The following is a 24,887-nucleotide window of genomic DNA, read 5'->3' on the forward strand; positions in this document are numbered from 1 at the left end:
TTGGTAGCCAAGTCTAACTTCAAACCACTTTGAAATCAAACACACACACACACACACACACACACACACGTTATAGGGAGGGTGAGCAACGTGGTTGCAGCCACACTGGGGCAGTAGGGAAAAAAAGGCCTATGCACAAATGCCTAGACCTAACCTCCTACTAACATGGATCCTTTCTGTAGATACCATACTCCCACCATGAGGAATCCGATTGAGTCACCCCCCCCCTCCCCAGCCTCCTTTCCAGACAAGCCCACTAACAGCTCAGCCCTCATGGGTATCTCCTACGCTCCATTTGTACACTGGTTCATTAAGCTACAAATCTGTTATACTTTTTTCTCGGTCTACTGTGATAACTGGGTTTAGCAAACATGGGTATTTTAGGAGTAAAAATAACGGAAATATCAAATAAGGAAATATGTAGTTAATGCACTGCAATAATACTGTGATTAAAGTATAAATTAAAAACTAATAAAAGAGACACACAATTTCCTGTAGTTTCTTAGGATAAGCACAAGGCATAAGGTGCAGTTACTCAATTTCCTCCCAGCCTTGCAGCCTCCACTGCATTTATTATTTTGCTCTATCAGAGGCGGAGGGTCTCCTGCGCCTTGCATGAAACTTTTTTCCTCGTTGTGTGGATGAATGAAGAATGGATCCTTGGGTGCAGAACTGAATTTCTTAACAGCCCGTGTAATAATCACCCTCATTTTCACAAGGCTTTTATTTTCATTTGTGATACTCAGCATGGGCAGGAACTGATTAGATTTCTCAATTTTAGAGTGTCTCAAGGAGGAAGCCGTTCTCCTCTTCTATCTGTAATGGGATGTTGTATTGTTGTGCGGTCACCAGAGAGTAGTAAGAAAAAGGGCCTATCTTCTGAAGAGACTCTGTTTTCAATGGTTTGTCATCCTGCACATCTGCCTTATAACCCTGCCACACAGTCATGCTGGTCATCTGACCCTGGATCTTGAGAAGGTGGCAGACATTCGGCAGAAATAACGCGGGGTGGAATGAGGTTGGAGGTAGTGGTTTGTCAGTAGTTTGTGTCTTTCCCATTTTTGGGTTTGAGAATGCTCTGAAATAGTTTTCTATGCAGGCTGTGCGTGTCGTGGAGGTTGGGAGAAAATACGACTTGCAACAGGATCTGTGTGGATGATTAATGGCCAAACATCCAGATGTCACACTGGTACCCTTGTGCAGTGTGTGGAGCTGTGTCTGTTCAAGGTGCTGAGGGCCATATGAACTTTGAGGTAGACTCTGGTGCAGAGGATGTGTCTGAGCTATCCTGGTGTCTTCAGCTACTGTACCCTTTGAAGTCTCAGAGCCCGGGTGTTGCATGCTGGCATAATGTGTCCAACTTCTCTCTCTTCACTGTCAATTATTTATTTTTTATTTTGCAACAGTACGTATTTCACTGAATAGATTTTGTCGTGGTCTTACAGTAGACTGAGCCGACAGATCCGGTGTTGGCTCAGGCACTAGAACTTGATTCTGTGGTTGGGGTACAATTTAAATAACTAAAACCCTCCCAAAGAAGCCATTCTCATACGACCTGACTACGGGCTGTGCAGTGCAATCTCTTATCCGTCCTTTGCGTTTTGTGTAACCAATGCTGCGTGGCCACCTTCAGTTTTCTGGTCCTTTAATGCCAAAATATTTAATCGTGGCATTGCTTTTCACAGAGCACTTCACACACATCTAAACCCGATGGATGAAAAAAAAAATCTGAGATGGAGTATGTGCTCAAGTGCATGCTAAGTTGCTAGCGTCCAAACTTCCTGAACCTACCTGCAACTATGCAAAGTTATTTATGCAATTGCAGTTAACTATTTCTACTATGACCTACGCTATCCCTTGTGACCATCTCTGAATAACGCACTACAGTAGCTGAAAACGCTAACAGATCCTACAGCCAAGAGTGCAGAACAATCCTTTATAATAGATAAACTAAATACATTTAACTGTAGTACACAAGTGCATAACTACCTTCAGTGAATTCTAAATCAAATTTTTGATTTGAAAGGTTCTCAATATACATAGTTAGCCATTACACATTATGATGGTGCTTTTATTACTGACAATATGCATTCTCTCCATTACCACTGGTAATACCCTAATACCATACGTGATTCACATAATATAGTGAGGTCTATACAAGCCGGAAAAAAAAAAAATCACTAATTACTCGAGACCAAAAGCAAATACAGTTTGTAATTCTAGAATTAAACCATGCCATAGAATTCTAAGGCCTTGGAAAGATGGCTCTAGAATAACGTTCAAATCAAATTCCAAATTCTTGACCTTAAAAGTAATCCAGAACACATCTCAGTAGTCAACAAGTCCTTGTTAAGGCTCAAAAAAGAGCTATACATTTCGAATCTCCTAACTACACGGTTTAAACTAAGTACCACTCTAACAAGGAAGGCTCTGAAACACAATGAACTTAAACACTATGGATTTAAGATGCTGCCACTACTGCAAGCCTTGAAAGAGTCCCATGTCACTGAGAACTGTAGTTTGACTTGACTCCACTCGCGTGTTTCACTGTAGCTGTAAAGCCACACACCAAGTGGCACCCGATAAATACCACTGATCTCCTCTGCAGCAGAGGAATTAAGCGTCTCTGAAGTCCATAGGAGAAGTCCATGTCTGTTCCTGTATTGCATAACCATGCGAGTAAGGGTCCTGAACCATGACAGTATCATGAGTTCCCTTGAAACTGAAAGCGCTACTTGACCGAAAAAACAATTTGTAATGTTTCGACCCCCAACACTAGATTTATTTTCAGGCACAAAGACCAGGCATGAGATGCCGAAACATACTGCTGTGTATTGAGGGTCTTTCATTACCTAGCAGGAGTGGTTCTCAGCCCTGTTCGATACATATCCCCCAAAGCAAAGCAGTATTTTATGGGAGCTCCGCAACAAAATTCTGCTATTTTTTTTTCCATTTAGTTTCTTGCTGGTACTGTGCCCAGACTGAACTTTTTTAGGCACATACTTTATACTGTGTACAAATCAAGTTACTAATCTGGATGGTCGCAACAGTTCCATTTTGCCAACGTATGAGCTTTCTTTGCGGAATATTTTCAAAGCCATTGTTTAAGTCCCATCATCCACAGCTCCTTCTTGATACAAGTACTGCACTACACAGTGAAAAAGGAAAGTTAAGAAAATGTCTGGCATAGTTTTAACTGTTTGAAGATTAGCTTATTTGATGTAAAACAAAATGAAAATCTCTTACATCAAACTGACCACTTTTCTTTTGAATAGCCCGCACTCTGTTGAACAAAATATCAAATTTTCCGTCCACATCCCCACAGGCCAATCTAAAGGGAAATGAAAATGAAAAATCAACAAAAAAAATAATCACACCTGCAATAATATAAATAAGATAATGACGTAAAAGGACTCTGTACTGCTATATCTCTCAATGAATCAATTTTTGCATTTCACTATATAAAATAGTACCACAGAGAGAAAATGTACCTAACAAAATCTGATAACCTGGTGATAACAGGTGTACACTTCGTTTTATCTATTACCATAAGAAAATGCTAAAGTAGTGCTACGAATAAGAATTAAAGCTATTGGGTGCAGAGCCTCCTCTAAGTTCGCACAGGATGTAGCTATGAAATGTCTGCGAATCAGGCACTTTTACTCATAGCAAAAACACAAGCACCTTTAAGTGGGCAATGTTCCATTATTACAACCATAAGTGAATGCAGTGAAGGTCTTAAGTGGCATGGCTACTAGGATTCTGTGTACAATAAGCTAAAGAGAGGGGGGCTGGCGAAGGAGAGGGATGTGGCATGAGCACGAGATCCTGAGGAAGTTTGTCGAAATACCAGTGAATGTGCACAAAGTGCTCCAGGCGGCACCCTCTCTCAATAGAGCCCAGCATTAAACAAGTACACTTGAAAGTCCCTAGAAAGGTATTTGTAAAGAAATGGCTCCCTGTTGCAGTTACCCCCCACTTTTTGCCTGATACTGATGCTGACTTGACTGAGAAGTGTGCTGGGACCCTGCTAACCAGGCCCCAGCACCAGTGTTCTTTCACCTAAAATGTACCATTGATTCCACAATTGGCACACCCTGGCATCCAGATAAGTCCCTTGTAACTGGTACCTCTGGTACCAAGGGCCCTGATGCCAGGGAAGGTCTCTAAGGGCTGCAGCATGTATTATGCCACCCTAGAGATCCCTCACCCAGCACAGACACACTGCTTACCAGCTTGTGTGTGCTAGTGATAACAAAATGAGTAAGTCGACATGGCACTCCCCTCAGGGTGCCATGCCAGCCTCTCACTGCCTATGCAGTATAGGTAAGACACCCCTCTAGCAGGCCTTACAGCCCTAAGGCAGGGTGCACTATACCATAGGGGAGGGTACCAGTGCATGAGCACTGTGCCCCTACAGTGTCTAAGCAAAACCTTAGACATTGTAAGTGCAGGGTAGCCATAAGAGTATATGGTCTGGGAGTCTGTTTTACACGAACTCCACAGCACCATAATGGGTACACTGAAAACTGGGAAGTTTGGTATCAAACTTCTCAGCACAATAAATGCACACTGATGCCAGTGTACATTTTATTGTAAAATACACCACAGAGGGCACCTTAGAGGTGCCCCCTGAAACTTAACCAACTATCTGTGTAGGCTGACTGGTTCCAGCAGCCTGCCACACTAGAGACATGTTGCTGGCCCCATGGGGAGAGTGCCTTTGTCACTCTGAGGCCAGTAACAAAGCCTGCACTGGGTGGAGATGCTAACACCTCCCCCAGGCAGGAGCTGTAACACCTGGCGGTGAGCCTCAAAGGCTCACCCCTTTGTCACAGCCCAGCAGGGCACTCCAGCTTAGTGGAGTTGCCCGCCCCCTCCGGCCACAGCCCCCACTTTTGGCGGCAAGGCTGGAGGGAACAAAGAAAGCAAGAAGGAGGAGTCACTGGCCAGTCAGGACAGCCCCTAAGGTGTCCTGAGCTGAGGTAACTCTAACTTTTAGAAATCCTCCATCTTGCAGATGGAGGATTCCCCCAATAGGGTTAGGATTGTGACCCCCTCCCCTTGGGAGGAGGCACAAAGAGGGTGTACCCACCCTCAGGGCTAGTAGCCATTGGCTACTAACCCCCCAGACCTAAACACGCCCTTAAATTTAGTACTTAAGGGCTACCCTGAACCCTAGAAAATTAGATTCCTGCAACAACAAGAAGAAGGACTGCCTAGCTGAAAACCCCTGCAGAGGAAGACCAGAAGACAACAACTGCCTTGGCTCCAGAAACTCACCGGCCTGTCTCCTGCCTTCCAAAGAACTCTGCTCCAGCGACGCCTTCCAAAGGGACCAGCGACCTCTGCATCCTCTGAGGACTGCCCTGCTTCGACGACGACAAGAAACTCCCGAGGACAGCGGACCTGCTCCAAAAAGACTGCAACTTTGTTTCAAGAAGCAGCTTTAAAGAACCCTGCAACTCCCCGCAAGAAGCGTGAGACTTGCAACACTGCACCCGGCGACCCCGACTCGGCTGGTGGAGAACCAACACCTCAGGGAGGACCCCCGGACTACTCTACGACTGTGAGTACCAAAACCTGTCCCCCCTGAGCCCCCACAGCGCCGCCTGCAGAGGGAATCCCGAGGCTTCCCCTGACCGCGACTCTCTGAAACCTAAGTCCCGACGCCTGGAAAAGACCCTGCACCCGCAGCCCCCAGGACCTGAAGGACCGGACTTTCACTGCAGAAGTGACCCCCAGGAGTCCCTCTCCCTTGCCCAAGTGGAGGTTTCCCCGAGGAAGCCCCCCCTTGCCTGCCTGCAACGCTGAAGAGATCCCTTGATCTCTCATTGACTTCCATTGCGAACCCGACGCTTGTTCTAACACTGCACCCGGCCGCCCCCGCGCCGCTGAGGGTGAAATTTCTGTGTGGGCTTGTGTCCCCCCCGGTGCCCTACAAAACCCCCCTGGTCTGCCCTCCGAAGACGCGGGTACTTACCTGCTGGCAGACTGGAACCGGGGCACCCCCTTCTCTCCATTGAAGCCTATGCGTTTTGGGCACCACTTTGAACTCTGCACCTGACCGGCCCTGAGCTGCTGGTGTGGTAACTTTGGGGTTGCTCTGAACCCCCAACGGTGGGCTACCTTGGACCAAGAACTGAACCCTGTATGTGTCTTACTTACCTGGTAAAACTAACCAAAACTTACCTCCCCCAGGAACTGTGAAAATTGCACTGTGTCCACTTTTTAAATAGCTATTTGTGAATAACTTGAAAAGTATACATGCAATTGAAATGATTCAAAGTTCCTAATGTACTTACCTGCAATACCTTTCAAACAAGATATTACATGTTAAATTTGAACCTGTGGTTCTTAAAATAAACTAAGAAAAGATATTTTTTCTATAACAAAACCTATTGGCTGGATTTGTCTCCGAGTGTGTGTACCTCATTTATTGTCTATGTGTATGTACAACAAATGCTTAACACTACTCCTTGGATAAGCCTACTGCTCGACCACACTACCACAAAATAGAGCATTAGTATTATCTCTTTTTACCACTATTTTACCTCTAAGGGGAACCCTTGGACTCTGTGCATGCTATTCCTTACTTTGAAATAGCACATACAGAGCCAACTTCCTACAGCATTATTGTGCACTGCGTGGTTGTAAGAGTGTGATGCGCTCTAGGAAATGTAATTTGTCTTGACCTGACTTTGTATGTTTATAATGTGGAAGTTGCAGCTGGGAAGCCTTCTATCAAGCGGCACCCACACCCAGCCTATACCGCTGACGATCTCTGCAGGAGCACTCAAACGCCTCTGACGTTCAGAAAAGGGAGTCTCTATGCTCGCTTGTCGTACACACGAATCGTGGGCCACAGATAATAACGGTATCACGAGTCACCTTCAAACGGAAAGAACTACTTTGAAGGAAAAAATAAAACCTGTAAAGTTCCAACACCCAAAACTTGATGTTAGGTGTGGGGAGAGAATGTGATTTCACAGCAGCACATGCTGCAAACACATAGTACAAACAAGCATTTGCAACGCAATAGGTCTCGCATTTTTTTTGAGTTAGAACTATTGGCATTGTAAATTCATACCTGGACTTTCCTTGCCACATAAATTGGTCAACCGTGGCTCATAATTACGTCTTTTTCTGCCATATAATGCCAATGACCCAGTGTAAGGAAATGCCTCCATGGCATGGTTGCCCCCTGACTTTTTTCCTTTGCTGATGCTATGTTTACAATTGAAAGTGTGCTGAGGCCTGCTAACCAGGCCCCAGCACCAGTGTTCTTTCCCTAACCTGTACTTTTGTATCCACAATTGGCAGACCCTGGCATCCAGATAAGTCCCTTGTAACTGGTACTTCTAGTACCAAGGGCCCTGATGCCCAGGAAGGTCTCTAAGGGCTGCAGCATGTCTTATGCCACCCTGGAGACCTCTCACTCAGCACAGACACACTGCTTGCCAGCTTGTGTGTGCTAGTGAGGACAAAACGAGTAAGTCGACATGGCACTCCCCTCAGGGTGCCATGCCAGCCTCTCACTGCCTATGCAGTATAGGTAAGACACCCCTCTAGCAGGCCTTACAGCCCTAAGGCAGAGTTCACTATACCATAGGTGAGGGTACCCGTGCATGAGCATGGTACTCCTACCGTGTCTAAACAAAACCTTAGACATTGTAAGTGCAGGGTAGCCATAAGAGTATATGGTCTGGGAGTCTGTCAAACACGAACTCCACAGCACCATAATGGCTACACTGAAAACTGGGAAGTTTGGTATCAAACTTCTCAGCACAATAAATGCACACTGATGCCAGTGTACATTTTATTGTAAAATACACCACAGAGGGCACCTTAGAGGTGCCCCCTGAAACTTAACCGACTGTCTGTGTAGGCTGACTAGTTCCAGCAGCCTGCCACGCCAGAGACATGTTGCTGGCCCCATGGGGAGAGTGCCTTTGTCACTCTGAGGCCAGTAACAAAGCCTGCACTGGGTGGAGATGCTAACACCTCCCCCAGGCAGGAGCTGTAACACCTGGCGGTGAGCCTCAAAGGCTCACCCCTTTGTCACAGCCCAGCAGGGCACTCCAGCTTAGTGGAGTTGCCCGCCCCCTCCGGCCACGGCCCCCACTTTTGGCGGCAAGGCTGGAGGGAACAAAGAAAGCAACAAGGAGGAGTCACTGGCCAGTCAGGACAGCCCCTAAGGTGTCCTGAGCTGAGGTGACTGACTTTTAGAAATCCTCCATCTTGCAGATGGAGAATTCCCCCAATAGGGTTAGGATTGTGACCCCCTCCCCTTGGGAGGAGGCACAAAGAGGGTGTACCCACCCTCAGGGCTAGTAGCCATTGGCTACTAACCCCCCAGACCTAAACACGCCCTTAAATTTAGTATTTAAGGGCTACCCTGAACCCTAGAAAATTAGATTCCTGCAACTACAAGAAGAAGGACTGCCTAGCTGAAAACCCCTGCAGAGGAAGACCAGAAGACGACAACTGCCTTGGCTCCAGAAACTCACCGCCCTGTCTCCTGCCTTCCAAAGATCCTGCTCCAGCGACGCCTTCCAAAGGGACCAGCGACCTCGACATCCTCTGAGGACTGCCCCTGCTTCGAAAAGACAAGAAACTCCCGAGGACAGCGGACCTGCTCCAAGAAAGGCTGCAACTTTGTTTCCAGCAGCCTTGAAAGAACCCTGCAAGCTCCCCGCAAGAAGCGTGAGACTTGCAACACTGCACCCGGCGACCCCGACTCGGCTGGTGGCGATCCAACACCTCAGGAGGGACCCCAGGACTACTCTAAGACTGTGAGTACAAAAACCTGTCCCCCCTGAGCCCCCACAGCGCCGCCTGCAGAGGGAATCCCGAGGCTTCCCCTGACCGCGACTCTTTGAATCCTAAGTCCCGACACCTGGGAGAGACCCTGCACCCGCAGCCCCCAGGACCTGAAGGACCGGACTTTCACTGGAGGAGTGACCCCCAGGAGTCCCTCTCCCTTGACCAAGTGGAGGTTTCCCCGAGGAACCCCCCCCTTGCCTGCCTGCAGCGCTGAAGAGATCCCTAGATCTCCCATTGACTTCCATTACAAACCCGACGCTTGTTTCTACACTGCACCCGGCCGCCCCCGCGCTGCTGAGGGTGAAATTTCTGTGTGGGCTTGTGTCCCCCCCGGTGCCCTACAAAACCCCCCTGGTCTGCCCTCCGAAGACGCGGGTACTTACCTGCAAGCAGACCGGAACCGGGGCACCCCCTCCTCTCCATTCTAGCCTATGTGTTTTGGGCACCACTTTGAACTCTGCACCTGACCGGCCCTGAGCTGCTGGTGTGGTGACTTTGGGGTTGCTCTGAACCCCCAACGGTGGGCTACCTTGGACCAAGAACTAAGCCCTGTAAGTGTCTTACTTACCTGGTTAACCTAACAAATACTTACCTCCCCTAGGAACTGTGAAAATTGCACTGTGTCCACTTTTAAAACAGCTATTTGTGAATAACTTGAAAAGTATACATGCAATTTTGATGATTTGAAGTTCCTAAAGTACTTACCTGCAATACCTTTCGAATGAGATATTACATGTAGAATTTGAACCTGTGGTTCCTAAAATAAACTAAGAAAATATATTTTTCTATACAAAAACCTATTGGCTGGATTTGTCTCTGAGTGTGTGTACCTCATTTATTGTCTATGTGTATGTACAACAAATGCTTAACACTACTCCTTGGATAAGCCTACTGCTCGACCACACTACCACAAAATAGAGCATTAGTATTATCTATTTTTACCACTATTTTACCTCTAAGGGGAACCCTTGGACTCTGTGCATGCTATTCCTTACTTTGAAATAGCACATACAGAGCCAACTTCCTACACCCAGCATTTAACTAAAGAACTCCCATTTACTTCTTCCTGTATCTCAAAACATTTACAATTATCATATAAACCTTTATCAGAAATAAACTTTTGGCATTAAAGAGTAATGCCCAAAAACACCATAACAAAAATATAATTTGGGATGGGTTGGAGGGTGAAAGGAAAGAGGGAGTCATGAGTAAAGCTGAAGAAGACAAGTGGAGTAGTAACAGTGTCATGGGCTCTGGAGTAAGAAAGCAAAGTGGTTCACTGCAATTTTGGTAGGAAAATACATCAGCAATTAGAGTTTAGTGAGGTCCATAGGTCTCTGAGCCCCGGCGCCACTGCACCTGTTGCTCCATTGATAACTAGGCCTCAGGAGAGAAAGCAGATGTGGCAGAAAATGAGAAGCGAAAGGAATACAACAGACAAAAGGAAGAAAGAAAAGGGGACACAAAGAAATAAAAGAAAGAAGGGAAAGAAACAACGAGAAAATGAAAGCACAACTAAGGAAAGAAATCGAGCAAACGTGCGAGGCAAAAGAAAAAAGGGAAGGAAGCTAGTGGATGAAAGATAAAAGAGGGAAAAATAATGAAAGTGTGAAAAGAAAGAGAAAAGGAAACAGAGGCAAAAAAGAGAGATGGTGGTAGAAACATGCAGCGAAAGAACCATGGCATGTATGTACTGACACAGTTACCACAGACACAGAATGGGAAAACCATTTTGACACTTCGGGTCCCGACAAATAACTTGTGGCTTCCACATACAGAAGGGAAACAGAGGGATTTATAGTAAGACATGAATTGACCGATAAAGATAAGAAAAACACCAAAGAAAAGAAGGAAGAAAAATAAATAAATAAAAAAAGTGAAAGAAAGTTTACTAAGTCAAAGGAAAGAGTAAATAAAAAAGACAGACAAAGAAAGAATGAAGGGAAGATTAAAAAATAGTGAAAGAATTAACGCCCGATGAAGAAAAAAAGAGGAACGAAACAAGGAAAGAAACAACCACGTTTTTGCAAGTTTGAAATAGAAGGAATCAAGAGGAAGAGGGAAATAAAACAAACGGGAGAGGGGTAGAAATAAACAGTTGAAAGAAAGAGCAAAACTTAATATAGAGATCTTAAGAGCTGGATTGTGAAAAGTGAAGGAGAAATAAAACATTGAGAGTAAACAGAGTAAAGGAAAGAACGGAGTGAGATAGGTGAAACAGACCCTCCCAAATAAAGATGGCAGCTAAGAAAAGATTTAATTGGCTCCCCCACGTCCTCAAACAGAAGTCAGACTGTGGAATAGCAGGGGGCACTGCAGAACAGCAGGAGGTGCATTAGCAGAGTTGTATGTGAACCACAATACAGCAATATTGGGACGCTCCAGATCAAGGTTGGGGGTATAGACAGGGTTATCTCCTGGCCCAGTGCTGGAATAACAGAAAGGCAGTGGGTGAGGAATGAGAAACAGATTGCTGTGTAATTTGTGGTATTGGAATAATGGGGTGCTGCAGGTTAGGGTTGAGGTGCACTGACAGAACATTGGCGTGCCTGTGTTGCAGAGTGTTAACCTGAAGGTGCCCTGGTGAAGCTGCGAGTGGAGCCCAGTATGGGAGTGGCATTGTCTCTGAACCACAGAAGCAAGGAGTCCTGAAGGGCGTGTGAGCCTTAGTACAGAGAAGAAATGTTCATTGAATGTTAGAATTGACGGATTCTGGGGGAACTGTGGTGGTTCCCATCAATAGCGGCGTTGGACGTTAGACTTGAGGTGCACTGCTTGAGCTTTGTTTTGCTCTTTTGGGTCCAGTATTGGCTTGGCAGTGAGACGGAATATTAGAATTGAGCTGATGCGATGGAACTGTATGTGAGCGGAATCCCAGTGGGGGAAAGCAAGTGACCTCACCGGGGTAGAACGAAGGTGCACTGATGGAGCTGCGCTCGAGGTCCTAGTACTGAAAAGCAGAGTGCACTGACTGTAAGAACAGAGTTGCGCTGGCAGATGGCGTGGGTGCGGTTCTGGCACGGCACAACTGAAGGCTTGGAGTGTGTGAACTGAAGTGCACTGATGGAGCTGTACCCAAGGTCCCAGTACTGGAAGAGCAGAGTGAACTCAATGTAAGAACTGAGATGATCTGGCAGACAGCGTGGGTGGGGTTGTGGCACTGGCACAGCTGAGGGGCTTTGAGTGTGTGAACTGAGGTGCACTGATGGAGCTGCGGCCAAGGTCCCAGTACTGGAAACTCAGTGTGTACTGACTGTAAGAACTAAGGTGCTCTGGCAAATAGCGTGTGTGTGATTCTTGCACAAGCATGGCTGAGGAGCTTGGAGGGTGTGAACTCAGGGGCATTGATGGAATTGCGCCCGAGGTCCCAGTACTGAAGCAGCAGTGTACACGGACTGTAAGAACTGAGGTGCTCTGGCAGACAGCATGTGTGGGGTTCCTGGTCCTGGAATGTGTGAACTGCGGTGCACTGATGGACCTGCTCCCAAGTTCCCAGTACTAGAGTAGCAGAGTGTACTGGCTGCGAGAACTGAGGTGCTCTGGCAGACAGCCTGTGTTGAGTTCCTGGCACTAGCATTGTTGAGGGCTTGGAGAATGTGAACCGAGGTGCACTGATGGCGTTGCACCCAAGGGTCCAGTATTAGCGCAGCAGAGTGTACTGACCGCGAGAACTGAGGTGCTCTGGCAGACAGCGTGTGTGGGGTTACCTACACTGGCACAGCTGAGGGCTTGAAGTGTGTGAACTGAGGTGCACTGATGGAGCTGTGAGTGGTAGCCCAGTATGGAGCAGAAGTGGGCACTGTCTCTAAGGATTGCAGAGCCCTGGTAGAGCTGGGTGCCTAGGCCATAAGCAATTACAAGTATTCCTCCTCCCTTGCATACAGGCAAGCACACTTGGTAAAGAAAATCCAAGGAAGGGTAGGAGCCAGGCAGCTGAGAGAGAGAGCAGAGTGCCTACAAAGACCAAATGTGCCCAAGATAACAGTCTGATTTATAGCCTTGTTTACAGCTAAGCACAAAGGACGAATGCTGGGCAAACAAAAAGTGAAGCTTCCCTGGACTGGAGCAGGAAACAAAGTTTTAAAAAAGTCAGGTCAGACCAGATAAACATGACAAAGCGTAACTGTACAGTAGTTGGTCCCCACTCCCACACAGAAGAAGGCGGGACAAAGAGGCATGACTGACCACTAGCAAACAAGGATTTTTAAATGACACTGAAACTAACCAATGAATTAGCTGGAAGCCCACAGAAGAAGTATACAAGAGGTCACACACTTACGCTCGACCTAAAAAAGAAAGGGCCAAATGCCCATATAAGGTTCAAGTTTTCATTAAATGAGAATCCTACTAGACCTGTTTGCTCAGAATAAATAAAAACATACTCAACTCATACCCCTTACTTCCACAACTCCAACCCTACTCCTTGGATGATACTAATAATGTACTTATAGTGCTTAGACATAGAATATGGGCGATATTCAGCATTATGCAAGTAAACATATGAATTTCTCATTTCTTTACCTTTTCTACGTTTTGCTCTTTCATGGCTTTTGCAACATGTCCGCTCAAAGATTTCACAGATGATGGACGGCTTCCCAGCACTTCCTCCTGCTCCACACAGTGAGCAGCCATTTAAGGACACAGAAAGAAAGGGAGAGCAATTTTCAAACAACTACCTTCCCTTTCCTGCCTTATGCCATATGTGCAGCGTGTATACAACGCATGTATGCTAATGTGTGGTGAGAGTGAATACAGGAAACAGCGGGATCCATTTTGGATGGTGCATGGTTTAGGACAACACAAGAGGAATGCTGAATACAGCTTTCCAAGCCAGTGGAGGTGTATTGTCTACATTCCAGTGCCTGGATCCAGTCACTGAAGTGAGGGAGATGGAGAAAGGACTACCTTTAGAAATTCAATGAGGACCTTGTTAGCAGAGGACTACTAATCACTTCACACTGAGCACTGCCATTTGGTACATGGGAGGGGTGGAGGACAGGACTGCAGGTTCTTTTGATGAAGGTTAGGATGTCTGAAAAGCAGCAAAAATTACATTTGAAGGTGAACCAAGCAAGCCAAATTGGTTCTGAAACCTGAGACAGTCGACCCACATCCAGAATCTGGTATAAAATTGGGATCTGCACCACCCCACTCTTCCGGTCCCAAGTTCATCACGACCAAGGAAGGAGTACTCAGCAGACCATGGCTGCTGTCTGCACGACAGTTTGTCTCCCTGAGGTGAGGGTACATCACCTGAATTCAGCACTTTATGATGAAAAAGCTGAGGGGGGTGCCTATAGCCTAATAGGCCGCACAGGGAAGACGACTGCCAGGACCTACATGAGGAGAGACTATCAAGGAGAACCCAATATGTTCTTGGTGTCAGGAACAAAAGAGGAAGCAGACTGCCAAGAGGGAGCAAACCCAGGAGTTACCAAAGTTGTCAAGAGGTCCCCTGGTCTACCCTAGCAGTTCTTCCTGTGAACTGAGCCAATACATATAAGTGCCAAGTGTCATCAAGTTTACATCATTCTTCCATGTGCCTAGAGACTGATGCTGCTATTATCGTACTTAAGAGAGCCTGAGCTGAAACAGATGCGGAAGCCCTGAACTGCCTGAGGGTCCACAACTGGGGAAGGCACCCACCAGTTGACAACCAGCAGGGAGGCTGCACCTACTGGATCCAATAGCCTATCTGCACCTAGGTCGCTACTGTGGAAAATGAATGCTGCCATGTGGGCCTGCCATACTGATTGCACCTAGCAGCTGACTTCAGAGTGAGGTCACCATTCTGGCCACTACAGTCACAAGAGCCATGGCCACAGGAGAGGGAATACTGAGCTTGTCTTCCTCCTCCATTGCAACTGCACCAACAGGGAGTAGGTAAAATCAGGGGCTTACTGTGAATGAATTGAGACACAGTGCGATGAACTTGAACCATATGAACTTAAGACATTAGCCTTGTGATCTTGAAATAGTTAAATGTATTTGAATTGGTTAGCAGCCTAGCTCTGAGGAAGACCTATTGTCTCGGAGCTTCAATGTGGATGATCTGTTCTGAAGCCTCAGTCAGAAACTGTTGGGACAGCCTGGTGAGAACAGCCAGAGGTGGCTAAGATGATGGGTGTTTCAGCAGAAGTGATCTAAGCTCCACAACTCAATCGCAGGTCACCAAACAACTGGCCAACACCTTCTTCCTCATGCAAGAATGTGTTCAAGATGGTGCCTGCAAGGTAGCAGCCCAAAAGAAGTGAGAACTCCAGGATGAGGCACAGGGTCATCGCAGTGGAGGAGCAGCAGATGTAGGCATGAGGCAAGTGATTTGTACCAGAGGCAGACAGAAGACAGGGGCAGCCTACATTATGCTAGCCCTGAAGCACTGTGGCATTATGCAGAGGACTGCCTGGAGACTCTGCAGTGAGGAACTCGTTGGATGAAAGGGCAACAAGGCCTTGAAGAGATCACTCACACTAGGACTGTCTGCAATTTCACAGGATGATATGAAGACCACCAGGTCCATAGATATGAAAGTGTTAGCTGAAGAAATCCTGTCCTGAATGGAAGTTGACGCAGTCTGATCAACGAGGAAAATCAATGCTTTGGAACAAACAGTGGAAACCATACCATCAGATAACCCTCAGCGAGAATTCAATGATTGTATTGTGGCTTCATTAGCTCAAATGGAGAGAAAGCTAGAGCGCCCATACAATATGTCAAGGGTCTGTTGTGGGTTCTCCTTAGTACCTAGGATGGACATTCTTCTTTTAGCTTTAGGTCCATAGCCTGTGTCTTTAAATACACAAACACGTTTTATTAACTTTAATACTTTAATTTTTTTTTTTAGCACAGCTAGCTTTCAGCTCATGTTTTATTTTATTTAATCAGCTTCCTTTTGTAAGAAGGCATAGTAGTTCGCATTGCAAATTTATCCTCACCTTCGCACACATTTCACCCTGTGCCCTGCTCAAGGCTGTCATGATCGGTACATAATATTCTAGCCACCATTGCCGCTCCAGGAGTTACAAAGATAACTCTCTGCTTCAGACATATTATCACTTCCCACCTGTTCTTTGAACACTGTTATATAAACACCATGTAGGCCTAAGGATGGTAGAGGGCATTCGAGTCATGGCCGTCCGGAGATGTACACGATTTCATTGACAGCTTCGCTGATCCCGCCACTGACGCTTCAGCCACCTGGGAGGATTGCCAGCAGACCACAGGCAGACCCTTGCCTGTCCTTCAGGTATAGATCGGGATAGGCAGAAGGGCTAACATCATTATGCTTTCAGGGTGTAAACATTAGGGTGTAGGTAGGATACATTAGATTTTTATGATCATACCTGTATGGTGGGATTGTTCATTTTCTTCAATCTAATGGTAACAATGATCACTGTATTGTGTTTCATCTGCCATTTAATTGCAGGTCATGCCTTTTATAATTGGATACAATTGCTTCATAAAACATACTGAAACTCAACTTGCATCTCCTTATTCTCCTTGGCATGTGTGAGACTTAGTGTAACTGAGAGAAAGGGGTATGATCTGTCCACCATGACTTCCCTGGGGAGCCAAAGTCTCATGCTTATGTCACTAAAAGATAATAAATTATTCACAACTCTTGCCATGACATTGGCTTATAACTGGATTGTTGTGCAGTGGGACTTAAGACATTTGACATCTTTAATTACAACTGATAGGGCATTCAGGTTCAACGGAATGCTGTTTGGGTTGGCATTTTCCTTCTCGTTTTTTTTGAGTGTGTAGCAAAGGCACTACTGACAGAGGTTCCCTGTGTTATATGTATTCACAATAACATTTTAGTTTATAGACATTATTTAGAATTACATGACAGGTGTTTGGCCATGATCTTATGCATTTTAAGAGACATATTCCCCTGAGCGCCAATAAGTGCAAATTTTAAGCAGAAAGTATAGATTTTTTTGGGATACTAAGTATCTGTTCAAGGCACAGAACTCAGAATCTGGTCAGAGTTACCTCCGAGTTTCCTTCTACAGGCAACAAGGATCAATTACAGTTCTTTTTCGGAATGTTAGAGTATATTCCAGGCTCATTCCCACTGGGGTGGAGAAATCACACAATTTAAGGTCCCTTTAAAAAAAAAAAAAAGGGAAATGTTTATAGGGTGAGTAGATGGATAATGATTTCAAAGCTTGAGATTAGATGTAGCCAATGCCAAATCCATTTAACACATGATCCATGTAGAATTATCAATGATGCCTGCCAGTACGGGTTGGGTGGTGTTTTGCTTCAATACCATGATGGCAAGGATAAAGCAGTTGCATACCTTGGAAGGAGCAGATGTCCCTTATTTGTCGACTGATAGCGAGGCATTGGCCTACTGGTGGGCTGTGGATAGCTTTAAAAGCTATAGGTGGGTGTGCTTTTCACAATTCATGCGGCTCACAAACTTCTGGTTGACCAATTTGGGGGGGGTGGGGAGGTGCAGGAGAGGCCACGCCCAGAATAGCCAAGTGGTAGTATGGACTACAGGAATTCTAATATCACATTGAGTACATTAGGAATTAAAGAAAAAAATGTTGCTGATTGTTCGACATGTCTGTCTTTAAGTGCACCAAAATAAGTGGAGAAAGTGGAATGTAGCATGATTTGGTTGGTTCCCACAACCATGAATGACTCACAAAATATGAGAGGAAAACAGGGTTGACGGAGAAGAGAGTTATTAAAGGATTAATGAAGTTTGTTAAGGGTGGACAGTGTCCAAGAGACCCAATGGGGTTGGAGATTTTCATAAAGGCTTATATGTATTGAAGTTAATTAAACAGCTGTGGTGGGTTATTCAGATGTGCTGATTTGTTGTGGTTCTGGTTGGTATGTGAAGTACAGTTTTGGCCTGTAAAGAACATGAGGAACAACAACAACAATTAAAAGAAGTATCAGAGACAAGTTCTGGTGGTTGGGTTAGGACAAGGATGCTGAACATTTTGTAAGGGAATTTCTTGCTTGTGCCATCAGTGAGAAACAGGTGAATATTATAAGCCCTGTGGAGGCGCTTGCTGCTCTTATCAAACGTGTGTGCTTGAATAAAGCCATTGAAACACCTTTCCTGAACTGAACTTTTCAGAACCGCCTAACTAGTTTGAAAACAAATGGTTTCTGAAAAGATACTACAAGAAGTAGACGGCAAAACATACTTACAAAAAATACAGACTACGGTGTCGTGAAAATCTTGTCCCCCTACAAAAACATATCTGTATTTTACTCTCAAATCCATACATTATCTTTACTTACATTAGCACTTGTATCATTTATTAATTTAACTCCAGTCCTGGCTTTATGTTCAAGTCAAAACTATTGTAGAAAAATAGTCGTGTGGGGATGATATTTTTACTATTTACAGTATATTCTTTCGTATGCCATAATTAAAAATACGCAATACAACAGAAACTGTATTGTGAAGGGATGAGATTGCTTGGTCACTTGTTACTAATCATCACTTCACTCCCCTCTCCTGCTTCTCACAGGGCTCTTTTCGGAGCGACAAACATGCAGGCGTGCTTGTGTTTTTTCTTGCTATAAACCAAATACATGAATGACCCGCAAGGTTGGCACCATGTTTAATAATTCCTGCATAGATTAGAGCCACTGATATTAACTTACAATTCAGGAGAAAGGGTAAGACCTGGTTATTACCAATGTGACCCATCAGAGAATCTATATGATCCTGTTCAGAAAAACTTCTGCCATCACAATTCTTGCCTCTCCATCTACAGACCGATGTCCCTGAAGGACCTTGTAGGATCAGGGGTGAACTGAATCAGCACAATTCCTTTACAAAACACACCTGTACTAATATGGGGGAAGACCCAGATACCCCTACAAAGATATTGTTTATGTGTCTCTTTCAAACAGATACATAAGAGAATGATCAATGCAAGTCACAGAGAAGGTTTAAATCTTAACTGACAAACCTAAAAGACCATCTATCTGGACCTACCGCAGAACCCCATGTTAGAAATAACAAAGTAAGAAGTTAAAGAGAACGGAAACGATTTTCACTGTTAATGTAACCAATCAGATGACAAACTGTTCAATAGCACTGGCCAAATGGAACCAAAGATTCAGCAACACATATCACTAAACGAATAATCAACACGATTATTCAATCTTGCATAGCCTATGGCAACTACATTTTTCTCGGTGCCCCTGGAAAAAAAAATCTTTATCAATTACAAATCTTTCAGAACTCTGATCACATAATTTGCAGTGCTAATAAGTGTCAATACATCTCTCCCTACCATAAACATTTAAGCTGGCTACCTGAGTGTCAATGAATCATGTTTATGACCATCATCCACCGAACAATTTTTACCACACTTCAAAGTGGGAAGATTTGAAAGTAAAACACACAGAGGCTAATGTTGAAAACAAAATTTCAGTTCAAAATTCCAACATCCAGATCAGGCCGTTTTTTGTGGCAGCTACAAAAGCTTGGAATGCCCTTTCTATTTCTGTTCGCTCAGAATTGTCTTCCCATACGCCAATGCCAACCAAACCCAAGTAAATAGCACCATTGAAACTATGGTGTGCTAAACAAACACCCCATAAAATAATAAAACGCTTCATCAAAAGCTACCTCAAATTAAACAGATTTTTTTGTGTTCTCCTTCCTTTCTATTGTTAGAGAGCAAACATTATTCATAAAAATGTGTCACAAAAACATAATGTGGAATAACATGTATTAAAAGGCCCAAAAAAGTGTGTTAGAAAATAAACGTGCAGCTGACATTGTGGACACCATAAACAATGTGCATTATATGAAATAAAAATGTCTAATGAAAAATCATAATTAAATGTGCTGACAAGAGATGATTATTAATATGTACTAAAAGATTGATGGTTTAAATTTATTATGAAGTGTTTTATTCTGCTTGTTTTAGCATTAATTTAAAAGGCAGGGGTGTGGAACTCCTATAGACCGATGCCCGGGACATATTGTTTGAGGTCAAGGGCAACAAGTTATCATGTTCATTTTGTCCTTGGGAAACGTAGGCCCAACACCCTGCAGCATAAACCCTTTGGCTGCCAGTTTACAGAGAGGGGAACTGCTTGCAGTTGAGGTAATACGTGTGCTCGTATGTTAATGCTGTTCAAACTTGTATGTGTGGTTCATTAATTAAAAGCCATTATTATTAGTGTGAGCCCTGTAAAACTTTTTTTAAGGTCACACTGCACTACTGACAGTAGCTCCAGTGAAAAAAAAAAAAAAAAAAAAAAAAAAAAACACAACACCAATGAGCGTACACACTTATTTGAAAAGTTCAACTATATCAGGCTGCGTATAATGCTCCCAGAATGCTCTCTGGTTAGATGCAAATGTTTGCAGAAGCTTGTAAGGAAAAGTGACGATTCTTTGCTTTCAAAATAAAATGTTTAGAAAAAAATGCAAGTAGGAAAAAAAAAAAAAATCACTACTATGAAATTTTAGGTGCTATTTCTTTGAAGCGCCTTTTAGTAAAACTTATTGATGCATTGCTAGTATTTCCAAAAAATATTCCTAATGGAAAATCAGTGTAACAATTTTCAACAAGATTATGGGAAGCATGAAAACAAACAAGCACTGGCAAAGCCAACCGATTTTTTTGCTGTGAGTGTTTTGTTTTGTCAATGCGTGTCTTACACTTTAATGTTGTGGATGCTGCCAGGCCCTCACACCATTGTAACGAACTGTGGCAAAAAGCAAATAAAAGTTTTTGGTCCCAAAAAACACACATTGCCACCAGTGGCATAACAAATGCCCCACAGCCCTTATGGCGTGGTACACCCCTCCCGGATCCTCTCCCCCTCAGCACAGCACCTGTCCTGAATTAATCTGGAGGGCCCCCTTCCATGTTCTTTGCAGGAGGGGCCCTTCCAGTTTTGTTACGCCACTTATTACCACAGTAGTTCCTGGCACTGAACAAAACTACTTTGTGCCAATATGCTCCTTATGGAAGAGCAGAATGCAATCACTAAAAATAAAGCCAACCCATAGACAGAGAGAGAGAGAAATATAAGTATAATAAAAACAACATTTCTTGGTTAATGCCGGACCAAATTTGGGACCCAGTTCTTAAAGAAAGTCACAAAAGTGCACCCACTGTATATTTCTTTGAATAAGTGGCTTTGATGAATTCACAATCACTTACAGAAGTAGATCAGGAAGCAGACCAGGAGATCATACCCCAAGAAAATATTTGTGAACTATGTTTTAGCACAAGCAAATATGCATGTGCAGATTTTCTCATGTGAAAATCTATTGAGCTTTTACAAGCGCACTTTCCCTCCAACCAATTTTTTCCCAACCCCGGAAGAACGTCTATTTATGCCATTGTCAGGAGTAAATTTCCAACCTTTCTCAGTATGGGAAAAGATTAGAGAAGAAGTGGTAAAAATCCTTAAACAAGCAATTTAGTAGGGTTGTAGACTCAAAAACATTCCTGCCGTGGAATTATTGCTTCCTGCTCCCTCCAGGCCCAGTATGTAGATCTGCAAAAATGTGACAAAATTAGGAAATTGATATAGTAGGGATTGAAATTGCAAGTATTCAAGCCCTACTATAGTAGTAGCCCTAGCATAATCAGAGACGCTATTATCTCTGGGTGCAGAGAAGAAGAAGAGATACATCTGAAGGGCAGATGACGTTTTATTGGCTGCACACTAAACCACATCATAGCATTGTCCAATAGAAGCTTAGTTCGTAACTTTTGGGACTATAATATAGCAAAGCTTTAGGTGGTGTAAATTAGTTATGTTCCAGTTTTATGATGAGTTACATGTGTTTCTGTCTTTGCCTATGATTCTAACAATTCAGTTATATTAGGCCCAACTTTACTGAACTGTTTTCCTTTCATGTCCTAATGCTGACTAATGAAAACCTGATGCTCTGCGCTCTGCTGATGAAGACACAACTGATTGCTGATCCATTTAGGAGAGGTACAACTAATGTGCATTTGTCTTTATAGCAGGTTTTTATTCCCTTAGAAAATCCAACCGATTATTTTGGTTAGCGCCGTAGTTTAAGAGTAATAGTTAGGGATGCCTGACCCAGTGTCTAAAATTTGATTGTTTATTAGATGATTATAATTATTTCAACTGCACAAACTAGATGTATGTCGTTTCTATTTTTCGCTTGATTCTGTTGTTATTCTGCATTGTTCTTTTGGAGTGTCTAATGATAAATGCTTTAGTTAGATTGAAATTATTAAGACGCTTTGGACAGTCTGATGTTTTTGTACTTCTATAATTTGGCCTTGCTCATGATTTACGTGACTTTAGCAATGCTAATTTGAATGCAATAGATGTTTCAACTTTACTAAATTGATGTGGTGATTCATGACCACATAGGTCATGGGGTGTTAAAATTACTGACTCAAAATCGAATATATTGATTAATTAATGATTTGATGTTTATCGGTTCATAATGTCTGATTGGATGATTTCTCACTCCTGTGAGTCCAAAGATCCAAATCGACCTCTTTGGGTAATAGATGATATACCCTGTATGTGACACCTTTCCATAATAATACAAAATAAAATAAGGTCTGTCACGCCCAAACTAATTAACCGCTTCCAACACGAAAACCTTTTTATACCTCACAATAATTGAGTTGTAATCTACTCTCTTGCACGCCTGTCTGCCTTGGCTGTTAGTATATTTCTGCAAACTGGCCATACTTCTCACCACGAATTCTACTTCTGTGTAACAATTCCACGTGTCTATCTACTCCTCCCACTAACTATCCAGTTGCATGAATTTACTCTAATAACCACATCTACATAACATGAACTTAATCTACTTCAAGAAACTGTGAAACATTCCAGTGAACAAAATACTAACCTCAAAAACCAACAATAACTAATACCCACTAGAATAGGGACTAGCCTTAGGTTTTTAGAGTAGCGTCCTACTTACCATAAAGCGCATCAACAATTGAACAGGGGTAGCAAGCACTATGTAAATGCAAGTACAATAATTTACATGCCCTTAACCACATTAAACAAAATTGGTATGCTGCATTAGGATATACATCGCTCCGAGAGAGTTGCACATTGCAAGAAAATACGATCTTTCTTACGCATCCTAAAGACAGAGGTAGAATCGGTCGTTATTGTTATGAAATAATCACAGTGTGATAAACATTAAAGGGAGGTACCAGAAAATGTGTACATTGTAGCAGGGCGGGCAACCTGCACACAGGATAAGAACAGAGGTCCTCTTGGCAGGCAAATATAGCGGACGTGCTCGGTTTGTAACTCAGAGCGAAGCTTAAAAGCATAGCACAACAGATGGATCGTTTGTATCACAACCACTAATATAATCTCTCTCCTTTTCAAGATTCATAGTCTTCCGTGGATTGTGGCTAATGCAGAGAAAAAAGAAGTCCCACTGATATTAAAATCACCATTTAAACCGAAAAATGTAATAGATCAATAGTACATTTTTCAAAGGGGCCTGTGCTTCGTGAAACTGTATCTGAGCAGCTAAATGTGCCAATGAAAACACAATCTCTTAAAAGCACAGCCTACCTGAGTTACGAGAAAAGGCACTCACCTTAGCATTAAAAGGATTATATGGAACGTGTTGCAATATCATAGCCGCATCAAAATGTTACATATCATGCATTTTTTTTTATCTCGACTGTCCCAATTATTAAATCGAGGGAGGGAGTAAAAAAGGGTGAAAACATCGAGTCAACGATGGGTGTATAGAAGACGAACGCTACGGACACGCATGGAAAAACCATGTGTGGATATTTTACCAACGAACAGTACATACATTCCAACTCGTCAGCACTCCCTAAAAACAATTAAACGTCTGCAAGGTATAAAGAAAACGCAATGGTACTACTTACAGCTTAAGCGATGGTTCAGCCATGAAAAGCAAACCCTGGAAATAATGGAAAAGGTTTGTGTATCATAAAAGCATTGGGGGAGCAGGAAGAACGTCCATTGCACTTCCGGAATCGAAGTGCATCACTTAAAGGCGTCCTCTTGGGCTGGCAACTAAATCTGAGGCACGGGGCTGGAAGCAGAGAACAGAGCACTGCAGGGCAGGATATCGACACAGTTGCCAATTACAGAAGCAGTCCGCACACTGACAGTAAATGCTCGATCATTCGATTAAGTACTATCAAATACCATGCAGAATAGATCTTTCTAGGCGGGCCATTTTATCAAGCGGAACCTTCAAAGCGTTTCAAGCCGGAATGTTCAAAAGAGCACGCTCTGCCTGGGGAAAGAAGCTCAAAACAAGTTCGAATCCTAGCAAAAAAAGAACTAAAACCAGCACTATTACACACAACGACAATAAAAGTTACAAAAAATACACCGACATCTATTATTTAGAGCGACCTAGAAAAAGTAAATATATATATTTTTTTAACGTAAAACATGACAAAAATAGTTTAGGAGGCAGTAGATATTTAGATTAGGTATGATTCAGAGGATGTGGCCTTACCTTAGGTTGACCAGATTTTGAATCCCAAAAACAGGGACATTTCGCAAAAATAAAAGGACTACAATTTTCTATCAACCCAGTAACCAGAATGATAGCCCTCATCAACCTAGAATCACAGAAGTGGCGCTAAGAAAATAAATTAAATGTAATGTTTTAAACTCAGTAAGATACGTTTTAATTAAGTTGCTTTCCTATAGTAGCTGCTAACTAACCCTGCTAAGTAACACACACAGCATGCCTCCCTCTGTTTTCAGTCGACTCTATCCAAAAACAGAGACGGGAGCATCTGCCTAAAATTGCTGGGACAACTGGTGAGAAACAGGGACTGTACCAGCAAATCCGGGACGCCTGGTCACCCTACCTTATCACCAGATCTCGGGTGTGGGTTCAGCATCCTATGCTTTTGTGCAAATCACTTAAGCTCCCTGTGCCTAAGTAAAACAAACATTGGCAATGCCAACAGGTCTCGCATTTGCAAGAGTTGGAGCTATTGACATTACAAATCTTGCCTTTTATCCATGTGTTTTGGTTTGGAGTGGAGTGGATGTACGTGGTGTGGAATTATGTGAATGAGTACGCA

General features: G+C 43.7%; 1 protein-coding gene across 2 annotated transcripts in view; it reads right to left on the reverse strand.

Moving 5' to 3' along the window:
- The window catches only part of CWF19L1 (CWF19 like cell cycle control factor 1), a 276,784-nt gene extending 252,726 nt beyond the window's left edge, over positions 1-24,058 (reverse strand). The window contains exons 1-2 of one of the 2 annotated variants that reach the window (XM_069228444.1): positions 23,703-24,058; positions 3,247-3,331 (exon numbers count right to left, since the gene is read on the reverse strand). In XM_069228444.1, the coding sequence (XP_069084545.1) occupies positions 3,247-3,331; positions 23,703-23,725 (108 nt within the window). In that variant the 5' untranslated portion in view covers positions 23,726-24,058. The remainder of the gene's footprint in view (positions 1-3,246; positions 3,332-23,702) is intronic. The other variant, XM_069228445.1, reaches the window with a different exon arrangement.
- Between the last annotated feature and the right edge of the window lie 829 nt (positions 24,059-24,887).

This window comes from Pleurodeles waltl, chromosome 4_1, assembly GCF_031143425.1.
Source record: "Pleurodeles waltl isolate 20211129_DDA chromosome 4_1, aPleWal1.hap1.20221129, whole genome shotgun sequence".
NCBI lineage: Eukaryota > Metazoa > Chordata > Amphibia > Caudata > Salamandridae > Pleurodeles > Pleurodeles waltl.